At 40.5% G+C, this 17943-nt stretch overlaps 1 protein-coding gene across 1 annotated transcript; it reads left to right on the forward strand.

Annotated features, from left to right (window-relative positions):
* Nucleotides 1–6721: 6721 nt before the first annotated feature.
* On the forward strand, nt 6722–8597 carry LOC141220315 (uncharacterized). The gene has a single exon (XM_073666266.1). The coding sequence runs from the start codon at nt 6770–6772 to the stop codon at nt 8222–8224; it is 1455 nt and encodes a 484-aa protein (XP_073522367.1). The 5' UTR covers nt 6722–6769; the 3' UTR covers nt 8225–8597.
* The last annotated feature ends 9346 nt before the right edge of the window (nt 8598–17943 follow it).

A 17943-nucleotide genomic window follows, 5' to 3' on the forward strand; every position in this document is an offset into this window, starting at 1 on the left:
ATATATATATATATATATGGGGTCCAATAATGAGCATGACATTTTGGAATCCATAAATAAAAAACCTTTATTACAAAATGGTTACAATGGCACAACAAGCACAAGAATGCCCACATTCAGAATGGTAAATCAAGAACTAGTACATCAAATACCAAATATGCATAAAAACAATATCTATACAACGAATGAGAAAAATAGAGGCGAGGACCGCCAACCCATATGTAATATAATGACCTATCATTACAACATCATAGCGAAAGATATGAACAAATATTATGTGTAGATGAAAGGAGGCGCCAATTAAGATGCACACTATCTAGTGCAATGTGCCCACCAGTTATACAAGAAATATATAATATAACAATAACATATAATGTAAAGCATGTGCTGGTGTTAGAGGACATGCACACCAGACGGACACAGAAAATAATGTTGCTATGTTGCTGAATGTAAAAGCACCTAAAGAGGGGCCACCACAAATGTAAAGGGGAGTAGTTGTAAAGGTCTCATAATGGGAGAAAAAGGAAGTAAAGCGGCATAATATACCTGATAGGCAGTCCAGGAACTGAATGTGGAGCGCTCCCCGACGCGCGTTTCGGACGCAAAGTCCTTCGTCAGGGGGTAATGATAGGTCATTATATTACATATGGGTTGGCGGTCCTCGCCTCTATTTTTCTCATTCGTTGTATAGATATTGTTTTTATGCATATTTGGTATTTGATATACTGGTTCTTGATTTACCATTCTGAATGTGGGCATTCTTGTGCTTGTTGTGCCATTGTAACCATTTTTGTAATAAAGGTTTTTTATTTATGGATTCCAAATGTCATGCTCATTATTGGACCCCACGTTCGGTGATTCTCTCGGTTGCTGTGTGTTTTAACCGAATGGTCTGCCATTCATATTGCATGTCCATATAGCACACAACTTGTGATACTATGGGTATTTTACACTGACCAACTGGTCCTTGCTGAAAAACCCTTATATATATGTGGCTATATCCTTGGTGTCTTTTGCATATATATATATATATATATATATATATATATATATATATATATATATATATATATATATATGTAGATATATATGTGTAGATATATGATAGATAGATAGATAGATAATACATATATTATATATATGGATAGATAGATAATAGATAGAAAATAGATATATAATATATAGATGATAGATAATAGATAGATAATAGATATATGATAAATACATAGATGATAGATAATAGAGAGATGATAGATAGATGATAGATTATAGATAGATATATGGATAGATAGATGATAGATGATAAATAGATAGATGATAGATAATTGATAGATAGAGAATAGATAGATGATATAGATAGATAGATAATAGATAGATAATAGATACATAAATAATATGATAGATATTAGATAGATAATAGATAGATAGATAATAGATGGATGATAGATAATAGATAGATAATAGGTAAATGGATAGATAATAGATAGTTAAATAGATGATAGAGATATAGATAATAGATAGATAGATAGATGATATATAGATAATAGATCGACGGTAGATAATAGATAGATAATAGATAGATGATAGATAGATGATAGATAATATATACAGTATGCAAATAAACCATTAACATATTTTATTGGCTGTATAAAGACTGTTACGTTCTTTATATTGTTAAATTACCTGAATTATTTTATAACTTCCATAATCCCAACTGATAGCACATAGGTATCTCTGTATGACCTGAAGATGTATGAAGAGCTCTACCACATTATTGCTTTATACCGGCATCACAATGCTATTAATGTTTTTGGGCGATACACACAGATGCCGCTCTGCCGCAGACTGGGACCCACTAGACACCAGACACCTTGAGAAAGGCCAATGATAGGCCGAAACGTTGGAAATATCTGATTTCATTAGGGATCTATCAAAATTAAGAAAACTTTCTTTGCTTCATTGCATAATAAAAAAATCATTTTCATGATAATTTGTTTGCTGGAATATATATATATTTTTTGACTGTTTCACTATTTTACTCCTGAGCACCACAAGCAGTGAGCGCCCATTATTCACTTACTATTAATTTTATTATTACACAGAATTGTAAATATTTTACACCAACTCATCTTCAATCCACTCAGATTCCCACAATATGAGATACTAATAATTTATCTATATAATTTTCCTAGAGAAGAATGGATAGAGACAGAAAGAAGATGGTGGAGAGGATATTACACCTCACCCTAGAGATCCTCTTCCGGCTTACTGGAGAGGTGAGAGATTCTGATGACGTCACATTACATCATTCTTATCTATGGGAATAACAGATGGACAGAACTGGAGAGGTGAGGACTCTGGAAATGTCTGGAGGGAGATTTATTAATGTGTCTCTCCATAACCAGGATTACACAGTAGTGAAGAAGACCTCTAGTGGGCGCTGTCAGGACCCTGTGTCTGAGGGATGGGGAAGACCCCTGAGCCCAATCACGGGGCCTCCACCTCACCCCCTGATACATGAGGACATCAATGACCAGAAGATCCTAGAACTCGCCTACAAGATGATTGAGCTGCTGACTGGAGAGGTGACACTGCTGGGAATGCTGGGACATTATACAGTAACGCTATGAAGGGATCGGGGGATGACTGTATCATTGTATGTGTCAGGTTCCTATAAGGTGTCAGGATGTCGCTGTCTATTTCTCCATGGAGGAGTGGGAGTATTTAGAAGGACACAAAGATCTGTACAAGGACGTCATGATGGAGGTTCCCCAGCCCCTCACATCTCCAGGTAATAGACAGGACTAAATACACACGGCCTATAATTATCTGTATGTAAAGAATGAATTCAGTCCCTGTATGTGTTTCCTCCAGATCTATCCAGTAAGAGGACAACACCAGAGAGATGTCCCCGTCCTCTTCTTCCACAGGACTGTAAACAAGAAGATCCCAATGTTCCTCAGGATCATCAGGTAGATGGAGAGAAGGTGTCATGAGATCTCCCCTATGATGTGTAGATGTCTGTGAAGGTCTTGTGCTCAATTTTGTTTTATCCACCAGTATTATATGTTTTATACTTGTGTAATGAGAACGGTGGAGATGGCAGGATTAGAGCTGATCGTAGATGGGACTTCTCCATCTGTTTGTGACTTTTACAATATTTGTTTCAGGGTGAAGATCTGACCCATATTAATAGTACTAAGACATATGTGACGGGTGATGAGCGGTGTAAAGAGGAGATTCCTACCTATGACTACCCAGGTGAGTAGTAACCACGAAATGAAGAGAAGTCACAGATTCTTCTCCGTCACCGGCTGTGGCTGCTTTATCGGTGGTGTAGTCCGGTTGTGTCACAATTGTGTGATCACAATTTTACCTCTAGACCACAACATTTTCCTCCATCCAAAAATGTTCACATTACTTTGTGTAATTGTGAAAGCCCTTTTCTATAGAACTTACAACCTGGAGGATCCACCTACCCCCTGGGATTAGGAGACGCTGACCGTTACCTGCCCAGATTTGTAAAATACAAAACCAAATGACAGCGTACGTAGAATGTGCTGACAAGTTAGAAAATCAGTTGAAGAGAAAGTGGAGGGTAATGATGCTGTTCGCTTCCTAGATCCCTGATATCTTATTGGATGAATCTACCTTCTCTCCCTTCTGTGCTGCTGAATGTCCTCATATGGTCCCTACAAGACCAGGTCCAGCCTTTCTGGCCAAACTTCACTTTTATGATCGACAACATTAAATGTGCAGTGAGGGCCAAGTGTGAATTTCTGTACAATAAGAACAGAGTTTCCCTTTATCCTGACTTTTCAATTTCTTTTTAAACCAACTAACTTCAAACAGGATTGTGATAAACTATACAGAAAACATTACACCTGTGCCATGATATATCTCTAAGCTGTGCGTGGCTGATGGCTGTAATATACATTTATTCACGCCTGCAGGAGATGTGTTGGCATGGCTCCGGCCCTGGTTTCATGGATTCACTCAACGTCATAAATTACATTATTTTTCAATCCTAAGGAATTCAGATTACTGCACAATCTCTCCTGAAATGGGGGCGCTAATACTTTCTCTACTCTTGTGCTCAGGAGTCATAGTAGCTCCAATGGTCCACCATAAATGAGTGTGACTCTGGTTTAGATTTGAAGTTCTCTTCCCTGATACATATATTGTTGTTGAGGATGTAACATATCTTTTATTCTGTATTTTTTAACAGGTTCATTTTGTATGATAGCTTTATTGTGGTGGGATCGGCCTGACTCAGTTATGTGACTCTGTAACTCTCTAGTCTTTAAAAGAAGGTCTCCATTACCTCTTCCCAATGCCCGAGGTCTAAATTTAAGACACCTCAGCTCTGCACTATTATACAAAGTTCTCTTTCAATGTCTACTATTTCTTCTTGAAACTCATCTCACAGAAAATATTGGCCCTTATCATTGTTTAGACCTCAGAGAGGTTTCACCACTAGTTACTCACTACTTACTGATGGAGACTGTTGAGTTTGATCATTTCAGTAGATGTGTTATTGTCTATAGTCACAGTTTTTGACTACAGTAGTTAGTGCCCAAAATACTCTGATTTAACCCCTTCCTGCAGCCAGTTTTGTGTTCCTATCAGGCACCATTTTCTTAATCTGATGTGTGTCACTTTATATGGTGATAACTTTGGAATTCTTCACAAAGGATAATAGGAAACAAATGGACCTTACAAATTATTTTCCAACTTCTCTTGAATCCAACAATACCCTATACACGGTTGTACCCTACTATCTGGGCACATGGCAGGTTAAGAAGGGAAGGAGCGACATTTAGCTATTTGAATGCAGATCTTGCTAGAATAGTTTGCAGACACAATGTGTTGGGGACACTGTTCATGGTCACCTGGCAGCTCAAAAGATGGCTACCACAAACAGGCTTGGCACTATCTACTCCATTTTCCAGATACCAGGGTTTGCCTTGCTCATCACCCTTTAATCCCAAGAAGAATAGTCAGGTAACCGGGTCAAAACAAGGGGGACAGAGAAAATACAAGATCAGAAGACACAAGAGTAGTCAGTAAACGGGACGAGGTCACAACAAGAAACAAATCCACAAGCCGGGAGCTGAGCACAGAGGACTGAACCAGAGGAGAACAAGGCTGTAACTGGCAGCTTCCGGCAATATGCTTCCAGCTTTAGTAGGGTGTGGTGCTTTCCAATTGGAATAAGCAGATTACTCCAGCTGGACAGCACACACACCCATACTGCCAGACTGGATGGTACTACAGGTCCCAGGCTACCTAATCTTAGTGGCTGGACACAGCCTGTGCCGTCCAGAGCTTCTGGTTCCGACATCTCCTCCATCACCAGTGCCACCTGCAGAATGATAAAGGTGGCGCCTGGTGACAGATGGAGACGTTGGGGCAGCAGATCCCAAAGGAGATGGGACACACTATTTACAGAAACCTTAAAGAAGTTGTCAGTACTTTTTATAATTGCCCCAATGTCCCCCAATGTATTTACCCTGTGCCCATAAGTCTTTTTGTAATTACCTTCTGCTGTCCTTCTTGCCTGTAAGTGACGCTATCACTGGCCGCCTACAGACATCACGTGAGGCGTGACATCAGTGACATGGTCCCCGCGGTGAATGCTAGGCTGTGGGCGGGGTTACCCCATGCCTCACACCCGGCATCCACCACGCACTTTCCCTCTCCTCATTCATTGTGAAAGCGCGCGGTGGATTCTGGGTGTGACGCGCGGGGTAACTCTGCCCACAGCCCAGCATCCACCGTGGGGACCACGTCACTGATGCCACGCCTCACTTAACGTGATATCAGTGGAAGAAAGAGCCGGCTGCAGCCGGGGGTCATGTAATGCTTGTAGGCGGCCAGCGATATTGCTGCTCACAGGCAAGAAGGACAGCAGAAGGTAATTACAAAAAGATTTATGGGCACAGGTTAAATACATTGGCGAAATTGAAAAAAAGTACTGGACTACTTCTTTAATATAACAAAATGGCAGAAAACCAGAGTAGTAGAAATCACCATAAAGTGACTCCATTTTGCAAATTATAACCCGCAGTGAATTAATCTATAGGAGTAGTGAGTATTTTGACTCCACAGGCACTTTCCGGAAATTAGCACACAATGAATGGTGGAGAGTGAAAATTGCCCATTGGCCATTTTATTGCCCAACACATAGTGCCCAGATTGTGCTCCAGGAGACACACACCGTAAATTAATGTCGGTTCTTCTCACTATAGTAATGCCAAATACATGGAGGCTAAATGTGGTTTGGGCGCACTGCAAGGCTCAGAAGTGAGGGGGAGATCTGACTTTGGGAAAGCGGATTTTGCTGCATTGGTTTATGGATGAGAAGAAGTTTTTATTGGTATCATTTTTGCCTACATAACATTGTTTGATGGCTTCTTATTCCATATTTTGGAGGCAGAATGAGCAAACAGTTGAACACCACGCTCCACTGGTTCATCCTATGAGGTTTGCTATTAGACTGTGAATTGTCATTCTGTCAATAACTTGTCATTTCTACAGATGTTTTAAGTAGAAATGTTCAAAAATATAAATTTCAAGGATATTTTATTCAAAATTAATAATTGTTTTTTTCTTGGCAGATGACTGTACCAGGAGATCAGAGGGACAGCCGACATCTTCAATTTTTAAATTGGATGATCTTGAAATCCCACAGGATACAGTTGAAGTGAATGCCATTACTCCAGATATACCATCTTCCCTTCACAGCAAAGATCTGTCATCTGATCCTATGAAACAGCTCCTGTCTTCTGATTCATTACCGACTACTAAGGAAAATCAAAATAAAAAAATAAGCATTACAAAACAAACTGCTCGTAAAGGAAAGAAGTCATTTTCACGTTCAGAAAATGGAAATAGTTGTACCCTCGAAAAGTCTATTCTTAAACATCAAAAAATACACACAGCGGACAATAGATTTTTTTGTTCAAAATGTGGGAAATGTTTTAACCACAAATCAGATTTTGTCAAGCACCAGAGACTTCACATAGGGGAGAAGCCTTTTTCATGTTCAGAATGTGGGAAATGTTTTAACCGGAAAGCGCATCTTTATAACCACCAGAGAACCCACACAGGGGAGAAGCCCTTTTCCTGTTCAGAATGTGAGAAATGTTTTAACCATAAATCAGCTTTGGTTAATCACAAGAGAATTCACACAGGGGAGAAGCCTTTTACCTGTTCAGAATGTGAAAAATTTTTCAACCACAAAGCACATCTTAATATCCACCAGAGAACCCACACAGGAGAGAAGCCTTTTTCATGTTCAGAATGCGGGAAATGTTTTGTACAGCATTCAAGTCTTATCAAACATGAGAGAACTCACACAGGGGAGAAGCATTTTTCATGTTCAGAATGTGGGAAATGTTTTTACGATAAATCTGCTTTGGTTACGCACCAGATAATTCACACAGGGGAGAAGCCTTTTTCATGTTCCGAATGTGGGAAATGTTTTAACACTAAATCTGCTTTGGTTAAGCACCAGAGAATTCACACAGGGGAGAAGCCTTTTTCATGTTCAGAATGTGGCAAATGTTTTAACCGTAAATCATTTTTGGTTAACCACCAGAGAATTCACACAGGGGAGAAGCCTTTTTCATGTTCAGAATGTGCGAAATGTTTTCGTGACAAATCAGCTTTGGTTAAGCACCACAGAACTCACACAGGGGAGAAGCCTTTTTCATGTTCAGAATGTGGGAAATGTTTTAATGATAAATCAGCTTTGGTTACGCATCAGAGAACTCACACAGGGGAGAAACCTTTTTCATGTTCAGAATGTGGAAAATGTTTTCGTGATAAATCAGCTTTGGTTAAGCACCAGAGAACTCACACAGGGGAGAAGCCTTTTTCATGTTCAGCATGTGGGAAATGTTTTAATGATAAATCAACTTTGGTTACGCATCAGAGAACTCACACAGGGGAGAAGCCTTTTTCATGTTCAGAATGTGGGAAATGTTTTAATGATAAATCAGCTTTGATTACGCATCAGAGAACTCACACAGGGGAGAAGCCTTTTTCATGTTCAGAATGTGGGAAATGTTTTAATGATAAATCAGCTTTGGTTAAGCACCAGAGAACTCACACAGGAGAGAAGCCTTTTTCATGTTCAGAATGTGGGAAATGTTTTAACCATAAATCAGCTTTGGTTAAGCACCAGAGAACCCACATAGTGGAGAAGCCTTTTTCCTAATCTTTTTTTTTAATCCAATATATTTTTGAGATTTTTTTTCATAATCTTTTTTTTTTACAAAACAAGAAACCAGTACATATAATAATAAGATAACATACCATAGGGATGACATACATGCATCTCTCCTATATATGCTTTCAGCTTGCCCATTACCATCTGATAACTTGCAGTTACTATATCTTACACTTAACATTCCACATTCTTGAAATCTTTTATATAACTATAATATTGTAATAAACATTATAATCCTATACACATATAGGTGTGCTATATTACCCATACCACATTTAAGGAATTCCAATACACATTACAATGAAACATTAGACCTCGCCAATACCCCCCTCCCCCATAAGTCATGGTCTCTCCAACAATAACCCCCTTGATGTCATTCCAGGTGTATCCGACCATAAACATTAAATCTTATTTTTTATATACCCCTTTTTCTAATCTGATAATATGATTTATCCTATTTTTTAGTTCACTAATTTCTGGAGGTGAGGGGTTAATCCATTTGGATGCAATATGTTTCCTAGCTTGAAATAAAATACGTGAAATCCCTATTGAAATTGGGTCAAATTCCATATCATCCTTTAATACAGGGGTCCTCAAACTACGGCCCGCGGGCCACATGCGGCCCGCCGAGGAGGTTTATCCGGCCTGCCGGGTGTTTTTGCCGCCGCTGCCTGTCCTGCTTAGCAGACGACAGTTCAATGCCGGCGGGCCCTGTAATCGTGGGCGGAACGACGATGCCGCGAGTAAAGGCGATGCGCTGCCACTCCGGAAGACTTGCTGCCCTCCGTATACAGCACAGATGACGTGATGACGTCACGCGCCTGTGCCAGAAGTAGACAGAATCGAGCAGGCGCCTATTCAGAGCAATGGGATACATGGGTGAGTACTGGTATTTTTTTTTATTTTTAACACTGGATCCGGTCTGACATGCTTATTGGGGACATTTACCTGCCTATTGGGGACATGTACCTGCCTATTAGGGACCTATGCTGCCTATTGGGGACCTATGCTGCCTATTGGGGATATTTACCTGCCTATTGGGGACCTATGCTGCCTGTTGGATATATTTACCTGCCTATTGGGGACCTATGCTGCCAATTTGGGATATTTACCTGCCTATTGGGGACCTATCCTGCCTATTGGGAACATTTACCTGCCTATTAGGGACCTATGTTGCCTATTGGGGACATTTACCTGCCTATTGGGGACACTTACCTGCCTATTGGTGACACTTACCTGCCTATTGGGGACCTATGCTGCCTATTAGGGACATTTACCTGCCAATTGGGGACCTATCCTGCCTATTGGGGATATTTACCTGCCTATTGGGGACCTATGCTGCCTATGGGGACACTTACCTGCCTATTGGTGACACTTACCTGCCTATTGGGGACCTATGCTGCCTATTAGGGACATTTACCTGCCTATTGGGGACATTTACCTGCCTATTGCGGCCCTATGCTGCCTATTGGGGACATTTACCTGCCTATTGGGGACATTTACCTGCCTATTGGAGACACTTACCTGCCTATTGGGAACATTTACCTGCCTATTGGGGACATATAACCTGCCTATTGGGGACATATAACCTGCCTATTGGGGACATATAACCTGCCTATTGGGGACATTTACCTGCCTATTAGGAACCTATGCTGTCTATTGGGGACATTTACCTGCCTATTGGGGACATTTACCTGCCTATTGGGGAAATTTACCTGCCTGTTGGGGACCTATGCTGCCTATTTGGGATATTTACCTGCCTATTGGGGACCTATGTTGCCTATTGGGGACATTTACCTGCCCATTGGGGACCTATGCTGCCTATTGGGGACATTTAGCTGCCTATTGAGGACCTATGCTGCCTATTGGGGATATTTACCTGCCTATTGGGGACCTATGCTGCCTATTGGGGATATTTACCTGCCTATTGGGGACCTATGCTGCCTATTGGGGACATTCACCTGCCTATTGGGGACCTATGCTGCCTATGGGAACATTTACCTGCCTATTGGGGACATTTACCTGCCTATTGGGGACCTATGCTGCCTATTGGGGACATTTACCTGCCTATTGGGGGCTTTTACCTGCCTATTGGGGACCTATGCTGCCTATAGGGGACATTTACCTGCCTATTGGGGACCTATGCTGCCTACCTGCCTATTAGGAACCTATGCTGCCTATTGGGGAGATTTACCTGCCTATTGGGGAGATTTACTTGACTATTGGGGACATTTACCTGCCTATTGGGAACATTTACCTGCCCATTGGGGACATTTACCTGCCTATTGGGGACCTATGCTGCCTATTGGGAACATTTACTTGCCTATTAGGAACCTATGCTGCCTATTGGGGACATTTACCTGCCTATTGGGGACCTATGCTGCCTATTGGGAACATTTACCTACGTATTAGGAACCTATGCTGCCTATTGGGGACATTTACTTGCCTATTGGGGACATTTACCTGCCTATTGGGGACCTTTACCTGCCTATTAGGAACCTATGCTGCCTATTGGGGACATTTACTTGCCTATTGGGGACTCTCACACCACACCAGTCTGAGCCTGAGGTAAAAGCGGAGTTCCACCAATATGGGCACTGGTGAGGCTGAAATTATATAGACTGGCAAGGCTTCATTGATGGGCAGTGCAGTCTGTATGTCTCTATGTGGGCAATTTTATTTTTGGTATTATTGTCTACCTGCAATTGGGGACATTTACCTGTCTATGGGGGACCTATGCTGCCTATTGGGAACATTTACCTGCCTATTGGGGACCTATGCTGCCTATTGGGGACATTTACTTGCCTATTGGGGACATTTACCTGCCTATTGGGGACACTTACCTGCCTATTGGGGACATATAACCTGCCTACTGGGGACCTATGCTGCCTATTGGGGACCTACAGTGGTGGCCAAAAGTATTGGCACCCCTGCAATTCTGTCTGATAATACTCAGTTTCTTCCTGAAAATGATTGCAATCACAAATTCTTTGGTATTATTATCTTCATTTAATTTGTCTTCAATGAAAAAAACACAAAAAGAATTGTCCTAAAGCCAAATTGGATACAATTCCACACCAAACCTAAAGAAGGGGGTGGACAAAAGTATTGGTACCCTTTGAAAAATCATGTGATGCTTCTCTAATTCGTGTAATTAACAGCACCTGTAACTTACCTGTGGCACCTGACAGGTGTTGGCAATAACTAAATCACACTTGCAGCCAGTTAACAAGGATTAAAGTTGACTCAACCTCTGTCCTGTGTCCTTGTGTGTACCACATTGAGCATGGAGAAAAGAAAGAAGACCGAAGAACTGTCTGAGGACTTGAGAAACCAAATTGTGAGGAAGCATGAGCAATCTCAAGGCTACAAGTCCATCTCCAAAGACCTGAATGTTCCTGTGTCTTCCGTGCGCAGTGTCATCAAGAAGTTTAAAGCCCATGGCACTGTGGTTAACCTCCCTAGATGTGGACGGAAAATAAAAATTGACGAGAGATTTCAACGCAAGATTGTGCGGATGGTGGATAAAGAACCTCGACTAACATCCAAACAAGTTCAAGCTGCCCTGCAGTCTGAGGGCACAACAGTGTCAACCCGTACTATCCATCGGCGTCTGAATGAAAAGGGACTGTATGGTAGGATACCCAGGAAAACCCCACTTCTTACCCCGAGACATAAAAAAGCCAGGCTGGAGTTTGCCAAAACTTACCTGAGAAAGCCTAAAACGTTTTGGAAGAATGTTCTCTGGTCAGATGAGGCAAAAGTAGAGCTTTTTGGGAAAAAGCATCAACATAGAGTGTACAGGAAAAAAAAGAGGCATTCAAAGAAAAGAACACGGTCCCTACAGTCAAACATGGCGGAGGTTCCCTGATGTTTTGGGGTTGCTTTGCTGCCTCTGGCACTGGACTGCTTGACCGTGTGCATGGCATTATGAAGTCTGAAGACTACCAACAAATTTTGCAGCATAATGTAGGGCCCAGTGTGAGAAAGATGGGTCTCCCTCAGAGATCAAGGGTCTTCCAGCATGACAATGACCCAAAACACACTTCCAAAAGCACTATAAAATGGTTTGAGAGAAAGCACTGGAGACTTCTAAGGTGGCCAGCAATGAGTCCAGACCTGAATCCCATAGAACACCTGTGGAGAGATCTCAAAATGGCAGTTTGGAGAAGGCACCCTTCAAATATCAGGGTCCTGGAGCAGTTTGCCAAAGAAGAATGGTCTACAATTCCAGCAGAGCATTGTAAGAAACTCATTGATGGTTACCGAAAGGGGTTGTTCGCAGTTATTTTGGCTAAAGGTTGTGCAACCAAGTATTAGGCTGAGGGTGCCAATACTTTTGTCCGGCCCTTTTTTGGAGTTTTGTGTGAAATGATCAATGATTTGATTTTTGCTTCATTCTCTTTTGTGTTTTTTCCTTGCAAGCAAATTAAATGAAGAGAATAATACCAAAGAATTTGTGATTGCAATCATTTTCAGGAAGAAACAGAGTATTATCTGACAGAATTGCAGGGGTGCCAATACTTTTGGCCACCAATGTATGCTGCCTATTGGGGACGTTTACCTGCCTATTGGGGACATTTACCTGCCTATTGGGGACCTATGCTGCCTATTAGAGTGACCTTTACTTGCCTATTAGGAACCTATGCTGCCTATTGGGGATATTTACCTGCCTATTGGGGACTCTCGCACCACACCAGTCTGAGCCTGAGGTAAAAGCGGAGTTCCACCAATATGGGCACTGGTGAGGCTGAAATTATATAGACTGGCAAGGCTTCATTGATGGGCACTGATCAGACTGCATTATTGGGCAGTGCAGTCTGTATGTCTCTATGTGGGCAATTTTATTGCTGGTATAATGTTTTTGTAGCGCTGTATATATAATTGGTATTTTACTAAAAGCAATTTGGAATCCCTAGGAAATAATGATATCAAGAAAAAGAAAAATTGACGCGGAGTGTAGGATATTCAAAGAACAGTGGACTTATGATTACTTTTTCATGCAGTACAAGGAAAGAATGAGTGTTTGATATGTCAGAATATAGTGTCTGTGTTCTAAGGATACAATTTGCTTCGACACTATCAAACTCAATATAAAGATAAATATGATTGTTTGGTCGGAGAAAGGAGAAAGGATAAAATATTAAAACTGAAAAATACATTGACAACTCGGCAAAATACTTCTGTGAAGCAGAAGCAGCTAAATATTTCATCACTGCGAGTAAGTTTTCAAGTTGCCAAGCTAATAGCGGGCACTGGCCGACCATTCCTGGGGGGAGAATTTGTTACAGAATGCCTTCTTTCTGTTGCCAAAGAGATGTGTCCAGAGAAGGCCGAATTATTTAGTACAGTGAGTCTTTCAGGACCTACCATTACACGAAGGATTGAAGAAATGGGAGACAATTTGCTTCAGCATTTGCAAAACTCTGCAAAAACACTTTCCTATTTTTCCTTGGCACTCAACGAAAGTAATGATATTCGTGATTCTGCACAACTTCTAATTTTTATTCGTGGGACGAATGACTGTTTCGAAGTCACAGAAGAGCTTGCTGCACTGCAAGGCATGAAAGGAAGAACTACAGGAGAGGATATCTATGAAAAGGTTTGCCAAACTGTGAATGGTTTGGAGCTGGACTGGGCTAAACAAGCCAGTGTGACTACTGATGGTGCTCCTAGCATGGTGGGGTCTAAGGAAGGAGTAATTGCTCGCATTAACCAAGAGATGGACAAACATGACCATTCTCATCCAATACTGCCTCATCCACCAACAGGCGCTGTGTAGTAAATCACTGGAGTGGGACTCTGTTAGGAAAATTGTGGTATCTTGTGTTAATTTCATTAGAGCTAATGCATTAAACCACTGACAATTTCAGGAATTTCTGTCTGGGCTAAATGTTGCCTATGAAGATGTTCTGCACCACACAGAAGTGCGTTGGCTGAGTCGAGGGAGAGTTTTGAGACATTTCTATGACTTACTTCCACAGATTACAGCTTCTCTGCTTTCAAAAACAAAGAAGTACCGGAGCTCAATGATGCGGAATGGAAATGGCACCTTGCCTTTCTGACCGATGTAACAGAGTTACTTAACAGTTTCAATGTACAACTTCAAGGAAAGGGGCAGCTCCTCTGTGATATGCAATCACATGTGAAAGCATTTGAAGTAAAATTAGGCCTCCTCATCAAAGAAGTGAAGGAGGAAAATCTCTGCCATCTCCCCACAACTCAAAATCTGTTAGTGGAAAAACCATTGGTTGCATTCCCAAACAAAGCATGTGTGGATTCACTGGAAAAGTTCCAAAAGGAGTTCCAATGTAGATTTAAAGATTCATCTCCATGAACAGGACATGCAGCTTTTCCGTAACCCATTTTTTTATTGACATTGAAAATGTGGATACAATTTACCAAATGGAACTGGCTGAAATGCATAATTGTGACTCTGAAAGATGCATTCAAGTCAAGCAGCCTTCCTAATTTCTATGCATCTCTCCCCTCTGAGACATATCCTAATCTCAGGAACCTTGCACTCAAAATGGCAACCATCTTTGGCAGCACTTATGTCTGTGAACAGACTTTTTCCAGAATGAAACATGTGAAATCTCCAACCAGATCCAGACTAACTGATGCACACTTGCATCACTTGTTACGACTAGCAGTGACAAATATGGAACCAGACATTGACCATCTCATTAGCCAAAAGCTGGCCCATAGTTCCCATTGACATACCGGTAAGTTTGTTGATTTAACTTTACTTGTTCTTCATTTTAAATATTGTATTTATTCCCGTTTTGTTTTTTTTTACTTTAAAATAAGATATGTGCAGTGTGCATAGGAATTTGTTCATAGTTTTTTTTAAACTATATTCCGGCCCTCCAATGGTCCAAGGGACAGTGAACTGGCCCCCTGTTTGAAAAGTTTGAGAACCCCTGCTCTAATATACCTAATAGGCATTTTTTGGGGTCTGGTTGAATATCTATTTTATATACCCTCTTTATAATAGACAGAACTCCTTTCCAGTATTTTCCTAACTCCCAGCATTCCCATAGCGGATGTAATAGGCCCGCAGCATCCATGTTACATCCTGGACATTCAGCAGCAGTCCGGTATCCTATGTTACATAGGAATCTAGGCGTCTTATATTTCCTATGTATTAATATGATCTGGGAAAATCTCTGTGTCTCATATAAAGATAATTGGGGAACCAGTTCTAATACCGCTCTCCATTGATCCTCAGAAATTGGACCTATATCTCCATCCATTTTTGTCTAGCTGGAGAAGGAAATATTGTTAAATAAGAATTAAAAGGACTCAGTAAATATCAGAAATACGACCCTTAGTATTTCCCTTCTCTAATACCAACTTAACAAAAGTATTATTTTCTACCCAAAAGGGCGTCCATCTTGATTTGCATTTAAGAGTGTTCCATAAGGACCAATGAATATCCTACTTATTCATTGTGTTATTTCTCATGGCAGCCGCTAGTTCAAAAGTATTATTTGTGGTTACTCTGTCAATTACCGCTGATATCAAAGGCACATTAGTTTGAAACCAGAAGTCTCCATACACTATATAAAAAGACACATCAGCATGTTTTTCTCAATATCTGAGATGAAATCAGAATAAACCTTTCCCGTGTTAGGTCAATTAGGATTACCATAATTTTTAATATTTTCCAAATGCCAGAATAATGAGAGAGAGAATGTTTTAAGGCATTTTTATTACTTACTCCAAAGTCAAAAGTTTACATATATTTCATTAGTATTTGGTACCATTGCCCTTAAACTGAATGACTTGGGTCAAACGTTTGGGATATCCTTCCACAAGCTTTTCAGAATAGTTGTTCGGAATTTGGGCCGATTCCTCCTGACAAAACTGGTGTAACTGATCCAGGATTGTAGGTCGCCTTGCTCGCATCTGCCTTTTCAATAGGACTGAGATCAGGGCTTTGTGTCGGCCACTCCAAAACATTGACTTTGTTATCCTTAAGCCACTTTCTTACCATTTTGGCAGTATGCTTCAGGTCATTGTCTATTTGGAAGACCCATTTCCGCCCAAGCTTTAACTTCCTGGCTAATGTCTTGAGATGTTGCTTCAGTATTGCCACATAATCTTCTTTTCTCATGATGCCATCTATTTTGTGAAGTGCATCAGTCCCTCCTGCAGCAAAACAACTCAACAACAAGATGCTGTCACCCCCGTGTTTCACAGTTGGGATGGTGTTCTTAGGCTTCCAAGCTTCTCCCTTTTTCCTCAAAAGGTAACGATGGTCAGTATGCCCAAAAAGTTCAATTTTAGTTTCATCAGACCACAGAATATGTCTCCAAAAATTAAGCTCTTTGTTCCTGTGTGCATGTGCAAACATTAATCTGGCTTTTTTATGTTTTTTTTTTGAGTAATGGTTTCTTCCTTTTCTTGAGTAATGGCAGAGTAGCCTTTCGGCCCATGTTGATACAGTACTCGTTTCACTGTGGATATTTACACAATCTTATCAGCTTCCGCCATCATCTTCACAAGGTCTCTTGCTTTTGTCCTTGGGTTGATATGCACATGTCAGACCAATGCACGTTCATCTCTGGTACACAGAACCCATCTCCTTCCTGAGTGGTATGAAGGCTTGACATTCCATTTTTGTTTGTACTTGCGTATAATTGTTTGTACAGATGAACGAGGCAGCTTCAGGTATCATGAAATTGTACCCACAATTTGTGATCCACAATTCTCTTCCTGATATCTTGGCTGATTTCTTTAGACTTTTCCATGATGGTACACAAAGAAGCAGTGTGTTTCAGATGTGCATTAAAATACATCCACAGGTGTGTTTCTAATTAACACAGATGCTGCCAAAAAGCTCAGAAAAAAAAATCAGAAGCTCCAAAACACATGACATCATCATATAGGCAGTCCAAAATTATTTAAAGGTATAGTAATCGTAGTGTATGGAAACTTTTGCAGTAAGCAATAAAAATGCCTTAAAACATTCTCTCTCTCATTGTTCTGGCATTTGGCAAATTTAAACTAATTGACCTAAAACGGGAAATGTTTATTCTGATTTCATCTCAGATATTGAGAAAAACATGCATATGTGTCTTTTTATATAGTGTATGTAAACTTCTGGTTTCGACTGTGTCTGTGTGTGTGTGTGTGTGTGTGTGTGTGTGTGTGTGTGTATATATATATATATATATATATATACAGTACAGACCAAAAGTTTGGACACACTTTCTCATTTAAAGATTTTTCTTTATTTTCATGACTATGAAAATTGTACATTCACACTGAAGGCATCAAAACTATGACACATGTGGAATTATATACTTAACAAAAAAGTGTGAAACAACTGAAAATATGTCTTATATTCTAGGTTCTTCAAAGTAGCCACCTTTTGCTTTGAAAACTGCTTTGAATACTCTTGGCATTCTCTTGATGAGCTTGAAGAGGTAGTCACCGGAAATGGTTTTCACTTCACAGGTGTGCCTTGTCACGTTTAATAAGTGGGATTTCTTGCCTTATAAATGGGGTTGGGACCATCAGTTGTGTTCTGCAGAAGTCAGGTGGATACACAGCTGATAGTCCTACTGAATAGACTCTTAGCTGCTTTTTTCTTGCTATAATACAAATTCTAAGTAAAGAAAAATGAGTGGCCATCATTACTTTAAGAAATGAAGGTCAGTCAGTCCGAAAAATTGAGCAAACTTTGAAAGTGTCCCCAA

This window comes from Phyllobates terribilis, unplaced genomic scaffold (genome assembly GCF_046119375.1).
Source record: "Phyllobates terribilis strain yellow unplaced genomic scaffold, ASM4611937v1 Scaffold_280__1_contigs__length_2496652, whole genome shotgun sequence".
In the NCBI taxonomy this organism is placed as follows: domain Eukaryota; kingdom Metazoa; phylum Chordata; class Amphibia; order Anura; family Dendrobatidae; genus Phyllobates; species Phyllobates terribilis.

What these genes read in the sequence shown, in the direction of transcription:
- LOC141220315 (XM_073666266.1), top strand. Translation starts at nt 6,770, where the DNA reads ATGAAACAGCTCCTGTCTTCTGATTCATTACCGACTACTAAGGAAAAT.